Genomic DNA, 13,279 nt, shown 5'->3' on the forward strand with positions numbered 1-13,279 from the left:
GGCGGAGGTGTGGGAAGGCGGGAGCTTCCGCCGGGATTGCCCAACCATAGAGTCGGGCAGTTTCTATAAAAGCTTGTGCCCGGCGCGCCTGCTTTCTTTTGGGGTCTGGTTCGAGGTCGGGCCGTTTTGTCTCTTAGGTTGGGTTTGCCACCGTACGGGTAAGAGGTGGGCGCTTCGTGGGAATTGTTGGGCTCGCTTCAGGTCCTGCTGAAGCTCCACCTTGGCCCCTAGCCTTTCTTCCAGAATCTCCAAACCTCCAGCTTCCTGCAGGTGAGACGGGGCCGAGCCTAGTTTTTCCGATTAAGCTCCAAGCCTGTGATGAGCTGCTTTAATTTCTGACACCTCGTATGAAAACTGCATGTGCAGTCTGATTATATTGCAAGACTGAGGCCTGGGTGCGCCCCTTGTCAGGGAGGGGTTGGGAGTGAGAACCGGTTTTGACCGAAACGGGGAAAAGGGACTTCTGTCTACATTTAATTTCGGACGCTGTTTGGCTTTCAGGATGGTGGTTAGCTGATTGCAGACGTTGAACCGCAGTCCAGAGGCCCAGCGGGCAGGAGACCTGTTGGTAGGCGGGCGTCCGCTTTGTAATTGAACTACTTAGCAAAAGTAAAGCTAGTGAGTCTTTTACTCTCAAGCTCCATTGTTTTCACGTGATACTGGCACAATAGAGGAGTAACTCATCCCTGAAGGAAATGGAAACTTCGAAAACCCTCGGGGGAAAGGGAACTAAGGACTCTGACCTTTTGCAGTTTCCTTTGCTCGCCAAGGTAACTGACAAACTCTTCCCATGGGGTGGCCCTGCTGACCCTATAAAACTCAGACCCTTGTAGCCAGTCACTATTTTCCTCTTGAAAATTTGCCCCTCCACTGCTTAATAAAGCATCTGATTCGTTGAGGTCTCGCTGTTTCTTTTTCTCTTTGTATTCTCTTTTATTTTCTTTTAGTCCTCAAGCAGTCTGGAAAGGGGCAGAGGCTTGAACGTGAAGTTAGTTGCCAGTGACTAGGCATCTCTTTCAGGTGCCTTTATTTTGTCTGAAGGTCAAAAAAAGATTTATATATATATACACCTTTTCCCAGGTTAGGTCTAGAAGCTATTCTTAGGTAACATGTCTTTTTTGACTTAAGGGTCTTATTGGAGGAAAGTTGACACTGATCACCCAGGTTCCCGAGTGCTCCCTGAAGAGCCTTGAGCTTTGAAGCAGGCATGGGTTGTGGGGAACTTAACTCCCTTAGTGCAGATGCCTGGGCCTCACCAAGTCCCCTAAACTGTAGAATGTCCTAGAAGTCAGTTTCTTTCAACAGATGGACAAATTGCAGAAAAACAAATCTTTATTCACTAGGTCTGGAAAAAAAACAGGCTCACAATCAAGACTGGTTTGATAACTTCATGTAAGATGGAGAGAGCTTGGCACCACAGGCTTCTGTGAACAGGTTGGACCACGTGCCACAGCCTGCCAAGTTGGTACCCTGGTCAGTAGGTTAGGGCTGTTGGTCCCAATTTCTTGACATTACTGTGATTTCCCACATGGCTGTTCTCTTTTCAAAACCACGGCCTTGGTGTTCTCCAGGGACACCTGAGACGGACCTATTTGGTGAACCAGAGCTTCTGAGCTGGGAGTGGGTGGCTCAGACTTAGGGCACACAAATACGGGATGTGGGTAGCATGAAGCCCTCTGTCCCAGGTTTGGGGGTTCCTGCCTGAGCAGTGTGTCCAATTGAAAGCATGGCTTTTCTAAGGAGTTAGGTTCTGTGATATATGTGCTGGCCTGTGGCCACTGGGAGTACCCAGGAGGGGGCAGCAGAGTTCTTCATCTTTGTCAGTACACTTGCTGGGCACCCCTTCCTGGGCTAGAGACCTTTGCTATCCTTGATGGCTTTGAAGCCTGCATGTTGGGACTGAGGATTGATAACTGCAGCTGGGACAAGGAAGGGTGAGGCTTGGATGGAAGTCCTAGAAATGGACACCACTGGGATGGCTGCTGTGTGAAGTCAAAAGGGCCTGGAAATCTTCTGTCCGACTTCCAGGCCTGTGCTGCTTCCTCCAGAGTGGAACTGCTCAGCCAGGTTCAGGATCAGCAGCAGGAGGACCCTTGACCCTCCCTTTTCACATAGTCGTGCAGCCGGAAGCGGGGCTCGCTGGTAGCCTTCGTGGAACGCTGTTTCAGCTCCCTGCAGAGCAGGGGTGGCCATGTAATGAGGTGGCCTCTTGCACCCCCAGCAAGGGGGTTCATACCTCTTGTTTTGGGGTTCTTTGTTCATTGCCAGGACTTACTTTGCTATGGCTGTGAAGGCCAAGTCCACATTGAGGCCTGACTTGGCACTGGTCTCCATGAAGGGCAACCCATACTCCTGCAAACAACTGCTGCCAGCTGAGTGGTGGCCTGGCGGGGACAACCCAGGCTCCCCCGCTTCAGGGGTGCCCTCACCACCCACCCTGCCATGACTCACCTTGGCCAGCTTCTCCCCATCCTCCCTTTTCACAACACGTTCCTGAGCAGAGTCCACCTGGCCCAGGCACAGGTTTTAGGTGATAGGGCCCATGGCTTGGCCACCCATCCCCTCACCTGCCTTGTCTTGTAGACTGGAGAGGGCAGGACAGGCTGCCCACCTTGTTTCCCAGCAGCATGAGCACCGCGTTGTGCTGGGCATACTCCTGGATCTCACTCAGCCAGGCCTGTGGGGAGAGCTGGGGGCTGGTGCTCTGCACACCTTACCATTTTGGAAACTTGGCTCCTCTAGGCTATACCTTGTGGAATGCCTGTTTCCAAAAAGCTCCCATGTGGTGAGCAGAGGAGCCCACCTTAAAAGCGCCTAGTCCAGAGTTCTGACAGCTCACTTTAGCTCATACTCAACCTGGGCTACCATGACCCCTGGAGAGGCTTATCACTTCCCTTCCCTGTTGTTAACAGGGTCCTAAAGATTCTAGGCCCATGCCTCCCACCAGGAAGGAGGCCACTGACCTGGATGTTGTCAAAGGAGGCCTTGTTGGTGACGTCATAGAGTAGCAGTAGTGCTGGGGACAGATGACAGTAATGATACCCCTGGGGCACAGTGGCTCCCTGTTAACCACATCCTGCTCAAGTGCCCCTAGTTGGCACATGTGAGCATCTCCCCTGGAGCAGGTGTCCACTGGCCCTCTTACACCCTCTTGAGCTGGTCACCTATAGATCCCATCTCAGTTCCCAGGGGGTTGGTCCCTTGTCCATAGACTCACCATGAGCATCCCGGTAGTAGGCATGAGTGACACTGCGGAACCGCTCCTGGCCAGCTGTGTCCCAGATCTGTGGCAACAGGCACTGGTCATGCCGCCTACCTCCTTCCTGGTATCCCCTGCCCTCAACTTGCCCCTCCCTGGTCAACTTACCTGCAGCTTCACCTTCATGCCATCCACATCCAGAACTTTATTCTGAAACAGAACCAACTCAGTGCCACCCTCTGGCCTGGGGACTTCCAAGAGTGAGGGGGCAGGGGACAGGGGTGGGCAGTGCAGCCAAGGCTGAGCCCAGGCTCACTGTCCTGCCCCTTGCTAAATCTGTAAGTCATTCTTGAGCATTGCCCACCCCACACCACCTCCTGGTTCTCTTCCTCTTCCTGAAGGTCCCAGGTGCTCCCTGCTTCCTAGCAGAGCCCCCAGCTCCTGTTCAGATAGGGGCCCTGATGAGCTTATAGGTTGCCACTATTCTTTGCCTACCAACTCTACTGCATAGGTTTCCCTGAACCTGCAAATTCAGCCTGTCCCCTGCCCTCCGAAGAGTGTCCTAGACATTGTTCTTGCTTAGAGCCACTCATACTGACATCTGAAGTCATCTATGGTATTACCCCAAGCCTGTTCACTGTGCCTGTTTTCCCATCTGCAAATGGAGATAGGAGGGTGCCCATCCCATAGTTGCTCCCATAAACTTAAGAGCTATTCTATATGTGCACTGAGAACTATGTTCAGCCCAGATAAAGGGCTAGTTTTTGTTTTTAAGCCTCTCTCCCAGCTGGGCATGGTCCTGTAATCAGGTACTCAGAAGGCTGAGGCAGGAGGATTGCAAGTTCAAGGCTAAACTGGGCAGTTCAGCAAAACTCTGTGTCTCAAAATACAGTGTGTGTGTGTGTGTGCTGGGGATTAAACCCAGGAGTGCTCTACCACTGGACTACATCCCCAGCCCGTTTTTATTTTGAGACAGGGCCTTACTACGTTGCCTCAAACTTACCATCCTCCTGTCTTGGCCTTTGAGATGTTGGGATTACAGGCATGTGTCACTACATGACTTCAAAATAAAACTTAAAAGGCTAAGATTGGTCATGTAGTTCAGTGGTAGAGTACCCCTGGGTTGAATCCCCAGTACTGGGGGGAAAATTTTTTTTTCCCCCTCCATTCTGGGACTCTTAACTCTTCCTGTCTGGCCTAGTGCTATAACCATAGAGCCCCAAACTGTGCTTAGTATACAGTAGGTACCAGTGTGTGTGTGGCTGACAGTGCTCCCCAGCTGGGTCTTCCCAGTTCAGGACTAGACACGAGGGTGCAAGCGGCCCCACCCCAGGCCAAGAAGAGGGTTAACCACAAGCTGAGTCCCTGGATGGCTGGAACTGGTACCACCTCCTCTCAAGCTCCTGCTATCAGGGTGCTTCTGGGTCTCCAGGGAACCAGGCTCAGCCATCTGTGCTGGGGAGAATACCTAGCCTTCCCCGTCACCCTGAACAGGGACGCAAACCAAATGGCCTCACTTCCCTCATTGCCCCAGAGCCAAGAGTGGAGGGGGGAGGGAGGCTAGGACAGGCAAAGGACCAGCTGCCCACACACAATGCCCCTTCTAGCACCTCAGCCCTTCACCACCCATCTGGGTACAAAAACGACTCCCCAGACTAGAGGAAGCCCCCCTTTCCTGTCTGCATAATGGGCCTCCCAGCCTCCTGCTAACTAGGTCTAATTAAAGTGTGAGAAAAATGCAAATTCAGGATTTGCCAAGAACACACCAGCACCTCAGCACGTGGGATTCAGACTGGTGGGCAGAGGTGGGGGCTCTAATGCTGGAGCCCACAGATCTGTGCTTGGGGTGCTGGGAGGTCCCCATACCCAAAGGCAGGAACCTCTCCCCCAAACAAGCGCTGTAGACACCTCCCAGGGCCTGGGCAAGTACTCAGCACCTCCCATATCCTTGGGCGCCCTCTTGTATAGTGGGACAGCAACGCTGACCTCCTGAGGGACATGGATCAAGTTGTTTCTGACTGCTGCCACCATGGGACACAGGATGTGGCAACAGGGCAGTGCCAGCCTCTGGCACAGGGGTCCTGTCTCTGCTTCAGTTAGATGCAAACACTACCTCAGGCATTGGATGACTTGGTGTAAGGTGTCTCCGTCACAACCATCCTCTCTGGGAATGCCACCTCCTAAGCCCCTGGATACCATGGAGAAGACAGAACCAGCTGCCTGAGGGTACTGGGAGGACTCAGCCGATGTGGCGGAGCCAGGGCTGTCACTGGGATCCTGGGTCCCTTAGAGGCCTGAGCCCTCCCTGCTGGCAGAGCATCCGTCTCCACTCACCCGGAAGTCAATGCCCACAGTGGAGATGAAGGTCCCTGCCAGGAAAGCACCATCCTTGAAGCGCACAAGCAGGCAGGTCTTCCCCACGCCTGAGTCCCCCACCAGCATAACCTACAGCAGGTGGAAGGGTCCAACGTGTCAGGCCTGGGGTAAAGGGGACAGGCACGCTGTTCCACCCAGAGGGGACTCGTGGTCTGCCCTGAGCTGACCTGGTCAGAGAGGGGTTGCAGGTGAGGGGTAGGAAAGGAGGGGGATGTCCTAGGCCTGCGGGGCCTGGGGAGACGCAGTAGCTAGGATTCCCCCATTGGCCTGACCTGGACCTCCAGCTTCTGCCTCTGGTGGTAGTTGCAGTCCTCTCTTCCTGTCAGCAGTGCCCATTTCAGTCAGTGGCAGTGTGAGGGCAGTAGCCTCACTCAGAACCCTCCCTGTCACACCAGCCCACCTCAGACTACGTGCACCTACTTAATTTGAGAGGGCAGCATTTGAGGTCTAATGGGGAGCAGAGCCAGGGTGGTGGCAGCTGGACCTTGTGAGAGACCTGCGGAGTCTCCAAGGCAGAGCTTCTAACTCCAGCAAGGACACAAATCCCAGCAGCAAGGCTCAGGAGGGTTTTGCCTAACCAGGGTTAGCTCTTGAACTGAGGGTCCTGGACCAGATCTGTGAACAGGGAGGACAGTCAGGTCCTCTCCCTCCCCCACCCAGCCTGCTGCCAAATGCTCCAAAACCCAAAGATGGTCCTACCCATTTTTGTGGGGCCTACCCCCACCAAATTTTATACACCTTCTGCCTTGGTTTCCGGGAGGCCTCAGTCTCCCCACCCAACTGGCAAACATCTTAACCTCCTTCCTTCCAGAAAAAGGAGACTCACAGCCACTGGGGGTGAGGGAAGGCAGCATATGGAAAATGATACTGGAACCCGGATGGGGACTCGAGTTGGGGAGGGAAACCAGACGGACTTCGGTGTCCCAGGACACCTTATGCGACCCTTTGCCTAGGGTGAGGAGGCCCTGCCAGCTGTGGAGAACCCCAAACCCTGGCCTGACCGATGTGTGCGCGTGCGATGCTCAGGGCTGCCATGCCAGCTGTAGGGTGCCGCTCCATCCAGCTCAGCTGGGAGGATCCGCGGGACCTTGCACCCCCACGCGGGACCTTCCACCCCACCCTGGACCTCTCCCCGCTTGGCTCGGACCCGGCGATACCTGCTGCACTTGCTCGGGGGAGGGTGTCTAGCTCACCTTGAAGGCGACGTCGTAGAAGTCGCCACCACCGCCAAGCGAGGGTCGGCCAAACTGCGGGGGGCCCGTTGGGCGGCGCCTCGGAGCCCGGGTGCGCAGTCCCGGGACGCACCTGTCGGGGCCCGTTGGCAGCGGGCAGCGCGGAGGCAGCGGGCACGCTGCCCCCCTTGCTCTTGGGGGTCTTCTTCCTGGACATGACAGGTGGCCGCTCAGTGCGCTCCCGCAGTGGCCGCCGAGACCCGGGCGGCCCCGCTTCCCACGCCCGCTGAGTCCAACCCAGATCCGAACCCGTCCCGCGGCGGCAGCGGCGGTGGCTGCGGGCGGCATCATCCCAGGCGCCCGCCGCCCGCCCCGCCCCCGCCGTCCCACAGGCCTCGCAGCCACTCAGGCCCGGCCTCCCGCAGCTGCCACCAATGGCCTTCTGGGGCGGGGCCATGCAAATGAGGCCGCCGCTCCAGGGGCGGGGTCGGGAGACCCGGACACTGCCCTAGGCGTGAGCGGCGGGTGAGCCCCTGCCGGATCCGGCACCTCAGACCCAGAGACCCAGCTCCGTGGTACCTGGATCCTGATGTGGAGCCTGGGTGAGGGAGCACAGGAAACCTACGTCCCCGCGGAGCACTGTGCACCACTGCATCCCTCACTGCTCCAGCCAAGTGACCCCCTCACTGGACCTGTCTTCGGACCTGGGACTAGGGAGGCATCCTGAGGAGAGGGTGCTGGGAGCAGAGAGTTGACACCCTGGGATTGTGTCCTTTCTCAACCACAGATGCCTGCCACCTGGCCCATTGCTCCTCCCTGCTCTGTCCCCTCCAGGGCAGGCGGGTCCAGGAAGCTGCAACGTTCAAGCTTAGCAAACAAACCTGGCTGTACTGGAGCACTCAGGGCTCAGCTGACAGCCGGTTATCAGAGGCAGGACATAGTGGGCACGGCTGAGTTGGCACAATGTCACAGCCTTTGCCTGCTGGGCTGAATCCCTGGGATCTGTGGTGGGGGGAAGTCTGTCACACTGTAGCAGCAGGCCCTTTGAGGGTCCCTCCCAAGGGGATCTGCCCTTGAGTCTGGGAGGAGGGAGGCCCCTCCTCCAGGTGTGGCTGGCCTCTTGGCTTTCCCATTCAAGGTTCTGGCCCCAAGGAGAACAGTGCTGATTCTCCAAACCCCAAGCTGGGCCCTGGCACACCTATCTCTAGGGTCTGACACCCTCTTCCCACTTAGGCTGACTGGAGCTCTGTAGCAGGATCCCCACCCATGGCGTTCTGAGCCTCAAGAATGAATCTTAGACAGTCAGAGCTGGAGGGGGAGCGGTAGTGGGTGCAGCAATGTGGCCCCCTGAGATGAGGTGCTTCTTAGTACTCCTCTGGAAGCTGGAGGGCTTCCTGGCTGTGCCCCAAGGCATAACAGCTGTCACTGGGATCCCAGGTCCTTTAGAGGCCGAGGTCCTCCCAGTTGGCAGTGCCCTGAGCACAAATAATTAGCTGCTTCTGGGAGCTGGGGCTCAGAGGTCTGGAAAGATACAGATGGAGGGATGCTGTCCGGCAGCAATTCCTTGAGAAGGTCCTGCAGGTCATGGCCTGCTCAGCAGAGGCCTGGAAAGCTGTCAGGCATTAGTACAATCATGTGCCAGGCATGTGACTTCTTCGAAACTATCCTGTGAGGTGTGTGCTGCTCTGGTCCCCAGTGTACAGATGGGGAAACCAAGGCCCAAGAAAGCAAGGGGAACTGGCCAAAGTCACCTAGGAAGTAACAGAACCAGGATTCACCAGAAATTCTGACTCCAGAGTATGTAAGCCATCCTCCATGACAGAGTTGGCCTAGATTCACTTCTCAGGACTTGTCAACTGGGGAGCAAACCTAGAGGAGCCCTTTTAGAGGTCCCCAGGTCTCCTTTCCTGGTCTCCCTCTTCTAGTCCCATCTCCAATCCCCAGAGGTACATGTAGTGGGCCTAGAGTGAGAGTGCTGGATTCCAGGTGTCCCACCCCAAAAAGAGCAACTTCAGGATGATTGACCCAGGGTCTCAGCTGGGGACCTCAACAGCCAAAGCCCACTGGCCCTGGGGTTCTAGGTAGTGCATCCTTCCCTCCAGCTGCTGCCCAGAGCATGCCCAGGGCCTGGGAACCACAGGAGTTTGGGTGCTCTGGGAGCAAGGCCTGCAGGTAGGGCATCTGGGGGTGGAGCAGTGCTGATGGGGCGGGCAACCACGGAGAGGGAAGGAGGCAGGTGAGCCAGGGAAAGTGGGAGGCCAGCAGAGGAGGGGAGCTTCGAGCAGTAGAGAAGACAGGTTTGCCTTTGAAATCAGGAGAGTTTATGTAAAGATCCAAGTCTCGGGTTTGTCTTGAAAAGTGGGAGTTCTAGGTGCCTGCATCAGGGCCCCCACTGTCATGCCTCCCAGAAGGCCTTCTAATCTGCGATTATTATGTCTCTTGACTCTTCCGTTTGCCATCTGTTTTCCTCTCTGGAATGTAAGCTCTCTGGGCACAGGAAGCAGCCTGTCTTGGTCACTGCCATATCTCTGGCAGCTGGCTCTAGGTTTCAATAAGTAGTTATTAAACTGGTGAAAGAAATATGAATTTGAAACAGGGACCTCACTTCAGGAGGACATCTCTTTGCTAACAAGGACTTAAGGCAGATGTGTATCAGTGTGCAATGAGAGCAAGACTGGTGTGACCAGGTAGGAAGAGCAAGGTTTTGTGGAGAGGGGATTTGCACTGGCTTTTGAAGGTGGAGAGAAGTCCAAGTGGAGAGGGGACAGATTAAACTCACCAGGTGGAGGCAGTGAATATGCCCAGGTTGGGTACCAGTAGGTGGGTAAGATAGGAGAGGCCAGATTGTAAGGGAAATTTTAATGTTATGCCTAGGAGCTTGGAAATTGTTCAAAGAAAAGTAGGGAGCCATGCATAGTTTCTGAGCACAGCAGCAGAGAGAGAACACTGTAGCAGAGGGGATGGATGGTGGAGCCTGCTGGCAGGGACATGGCTTGAGGGGGATTGCAGTGGCCCAGAGGAGAGGTGCTAGGGACAGAAAGGACTCCAAGAGAGATAGGTCTGCATGTCTCAAGGTAAGGAAGGATGAGTCCATGAGCTGGAGACAGACTGTTGGGATATATTAAAGATGGCAGATTCTTTGGTATTTTCACAATGAGGGAGAGTGTCTAAGTCCCCTGCCCTCAAATCTGGGCCAAAGCTGCGACTTCTTTGACCAATAGACACAGCAGAAGTGACTCTGTACCCAAAGCTTCTTGATCCCTGGAACAGCATTCTGTGAACCTGGATGTCCAGATGAGAGAAAGCCCAGTTAACTAGATGGAGAGACCCAGAGAAAAGGGACTCATCTGCTCATTGTGTAAATGAAGAAACCAACTTGGTGGTGGATGCCCCAGCCCCATGGACATAAAGCAGAGCAGAGATGAGCCTTCTCATCCTGCAGATTCTTAAGTATTTGGGGGATGTTTGTTGTACAGCAATAAATAACTAGAGCAAGCAGGGAACAGTGGTGCACACCTGTAATTCCAGCAGCTTCAGAGGCTGAGGCAGGACAACAAGTTGGAGACCAGCCTCAGCAACTTAGCAAGGCCCTAAGAAACTTAGCAAGACCCTGTTTCAAAAATAAAAAATAAAAAGGTCTGGGGATGTAGCTCAGTGGTAAAGGGTCCCTAGGTTCAATGCCCAGTGCCAAAAATAAATGCATAAATAACTAGAACAGACTGTAATCAAGTGTAAGGGAAGGAAGGGGCTACCTTCATGAGAAAGGTAGGGAGAGTGGAGTGTCCTTGGTCAGACCTGGAGATGTCCTGATCCCCAGGATCTTCAGACCCGGAGAGAAGAGCTCTGCAGGCCAGGGTGAACCCCTCAGGCAAGGTCTGGAGCTGAGCTACAGGTGGGGAGTGAGGAAGTGTCCCTGGAAGGGGTACCACTTTCCACTTTTCACATGTCCATGTCCCCAAGAGGATGATGCCACCCCAGATCAGCTCTAGCCTCCTTGAGGCCTCGCTCCTGGATCCTCACTTCTACCACCCTCTGACAGCCCAGACCCCTCTGGTCACCTCACAACCACCACTGCCAGCTCCTGCGCTGTGTCTTTGACTTGTCCTTCTGAGTGTCTCAGCACTTTGTCCTAAAACTACATGTGTCATGAGTTGCCAGCCATGATGACCTCCTGGGACTCCAGGTCCCAGAGGCTATCTCTCTCAGTGACCCTATTTTCCAAGCCCTCCAGCTTCACCCCTACCTCCTGCCTGCCCACAGAGCTAGGCCCTCACTTGTCCCTTGTGCTGGGAGAAGGGGCACCAGCAGGAATGAGCATCTCCTTGACCTTCCAGGCTCTGCTCTGCTGGGCTCCTTCTGCCCCTACTTGCTCCCTGGATGCTCTGCAGTGTTTCCCGGGTGCTGCACTCACTCTGCACTCACCTGTGAGTTTCCTGAGAAGAGATCCCTTCCTTCCTGCTCCTACCCATCCCCAGGCACTAAAGGCACAGCTCTGTGACTGAGCAGCAGACAGACGGACTGAACTTCAGAGTCCTGTAGCAAGCAGGAATAGTGGCAAAGTCCCCAGAGTTTGTTCTACCAGAGCACCTACCAAGAAGACAGTCCTGTGGAGCAGTGCCAGAAGGGCAGGGCCCCACCTGGGCCCCTGGCTTGCTGTGTGACCTTGGGCATGTGGTGTCCTCTCTCTGAGCCTGTTCCCTACTCTGCAAAGTGTGGGGGCAGGAAGAGCTGATCTCAGAGGGCCCTTCCAGCTCAAGCACCTTATGTTCTATGACATCCGTGTGAATGTTGCTATGGAGACGTCACTGGCACTGCAACAGCATGAATGTGGCTTCCACTTGAGAGAGGGAGAGGACTGAGTCACCCCAGAAAGGAGATGACGTCAGAGGTGTGCTGGCCCCACCACCCAGGCGTGCAGGGCCACACAAGTGTCATGCTCCCGGAAGGACACCTCTCTGCAGCTGCTCACTCACCTCAATGATTCTGATATCCTGTGGGCAGATGGTGACAGGTAGGTACCCATCCCTCCAAGTGGTGCTGAAGCAGAGAGCTACTCCCTTGCAGGTGTGCCACAGCAGCAGTCCAGCTCCTGCCCGCTGTGGGCAGGGACTGGGTCCCAGCAGTGCTGGTTTCCATCTCCTGGGCAGGACCCTCTTGTCCACTGCAGGAGGCCGAGTGTGGTCTCATGGTTCCAGGCTCCCACGCAGCCTCTGAAGAACTTATTTGGCCTCACGGCAGGTCCAGACAGATGTTGGCTTGAAGTGTGAAAACGGACCGTCACCCATCACTGCTGCCCTGGGCTGGGCCAAGTGCTTCATTCACGTCGATACTTCTTCCTTAATTATAAAAACTTATGATTTGTGTGTGGGGGTGGGGAGTACTGGGGACTGAACCCAGGGGCACTCCACCACTGAACCACAGTTCCCAACCTTTTTTATTTTTTCTTTTGAGATGGTGTCTAAGTTGCCGAGGCTGTCCTGGAACTTGCAGTTGTCCGGCCTCAGCCTCCCAGGTGACTGGGGTTACAGGCATGCACTGCACCCAGCTACAACACCCTGTGACCTCGGTGGGCAAATCAACAACACAGACGAGGACGAGAACCCACTCCACTCTTCTGGAGTCACCGTGACTAGGTTTGGTGACAGTGTCTATAGTTTCCTATTGCTCCTGCACCACACTGTGGCAGAGAGCAACCTACATTTATTATCTTGCTGTCAGAAGTACGGAAGTGCAAACAGTCCCGGGGCCACAGTCCAGAGGTGGCAGGTTCCCATGCCACCAGAAGTTTCCAGGAGCTTCCAGCTTCCCTTGGCTTGTTGCTGCAGTATTGCAATCTGTTTCCATGGCCACTGGGCCTTTCTTTCTGTCCTCAAATCCCTCTCAGATTCCCTTATTTACCCACCTGGAACTCCAAAATAGCCTCCCTGTCTCAGATCTGCAAAGTCCCTTCTGCCATTTAGAAGAGTGGTACCCTTGTTCTGGGGATCATGACCTGAATTCTTGGGTCCCATATTCAGCCTACACAGAAGAGCTCAGGTATTCTCTTTTGGGGTTTTGTTTGAAGCAAGGGTTCTGTGGCTGAAGATCACTGGATAGGGGTTTATTTTTCTGTGCTTTGTCTAATATCAAAATTTTCAGGTGCTAATAAATACTTTGCATATTTCTGCATTCATATGCATAAAATAAGCTGAGATGTGGCCTTTGTTCTCTTGGACTATAAATAGAGTCACAGTTACCTGCTCCTTCCACATTTAATCAACTTGCTCATAAAAATTCTGGATAGGAGCTGAGGTGTAGTTGAATGGTAAAGCACTTGCCTAGCATGGGCAAGGACCTGGGTTTGATTCTGTGTGTGTGTGTGTGTGTGTGTGTGTGTGTGTGTATGTGTACATACACACAGACACACAAAACCAAAATCTGGGTTAAGAATCTGTTCCTGGGTTGGGGAGATAGCTCAGTCGGTAAAGTGCCTGCCTTGCAAGCACAAGGCCGTGGGTTCGATTTCCAGCACCACAAAAAAAAAAAAAAAAAA

The 13,279-nt window shown here is 54.4% G+C and overlaps 1 protein-coding gene and 1 non-coding gene across 2 annotated transcripts; one reads left to right on the forward strand and one right to left on the reverse strand.

The window, feature by feature from the left end:
* Positions 1–310: 310 nt before the first annotated feature.
* LOC124970838 (small nucleolar RNA SNORD60) lies at positions 311–393 on the forward strand. Its single transcript, XR_007106210.1, has one exon. It is a non-coding gene; the product is annotated as a small nucleolar RNA SNORD60 (small nucleolar RNA).
* Positions 394–1,320: 927 nt separating this feature from the next.
* On the reverse strand, positions 1,321–7,099 carry Rab26 (RAB26, member RAS oncogene family). Its single transcript, XM_047533653.1, is given in 10 exon segments — positions 1,321–2,172; positions 2,276–2,352; positions 2,452–2,508; positions 2,612–2,677; positions 2,964–3,016; positions 3,218–3,284; positions 3,368–3,409; positions 5,534–5,644; positions 6,769–6,834; positions 6,836–7,099. Coding segments are annotated over 10 exon segments (765 nt in total). The 5' UTR covers positions 6,965–7,099; the 3' UTR covers positions 1,321–2,075.
* Between the last annotated feature and the right edge of the window lie 6,180 nt (positions 7,100–13,279).

This window comes from Sciurus carolinensis, chromosome 18 (assembly GCF_902686445.1).
Source record: "Sciurus carolinensis chromosome 18, mSciCar1.2, whole genome shotgun sequence".
NCBI lineage: Eukaryota > Metazoa > Chordata > Mammalia > Rodentia > Sciuridae > Sciurus > Sciurus carolinensis.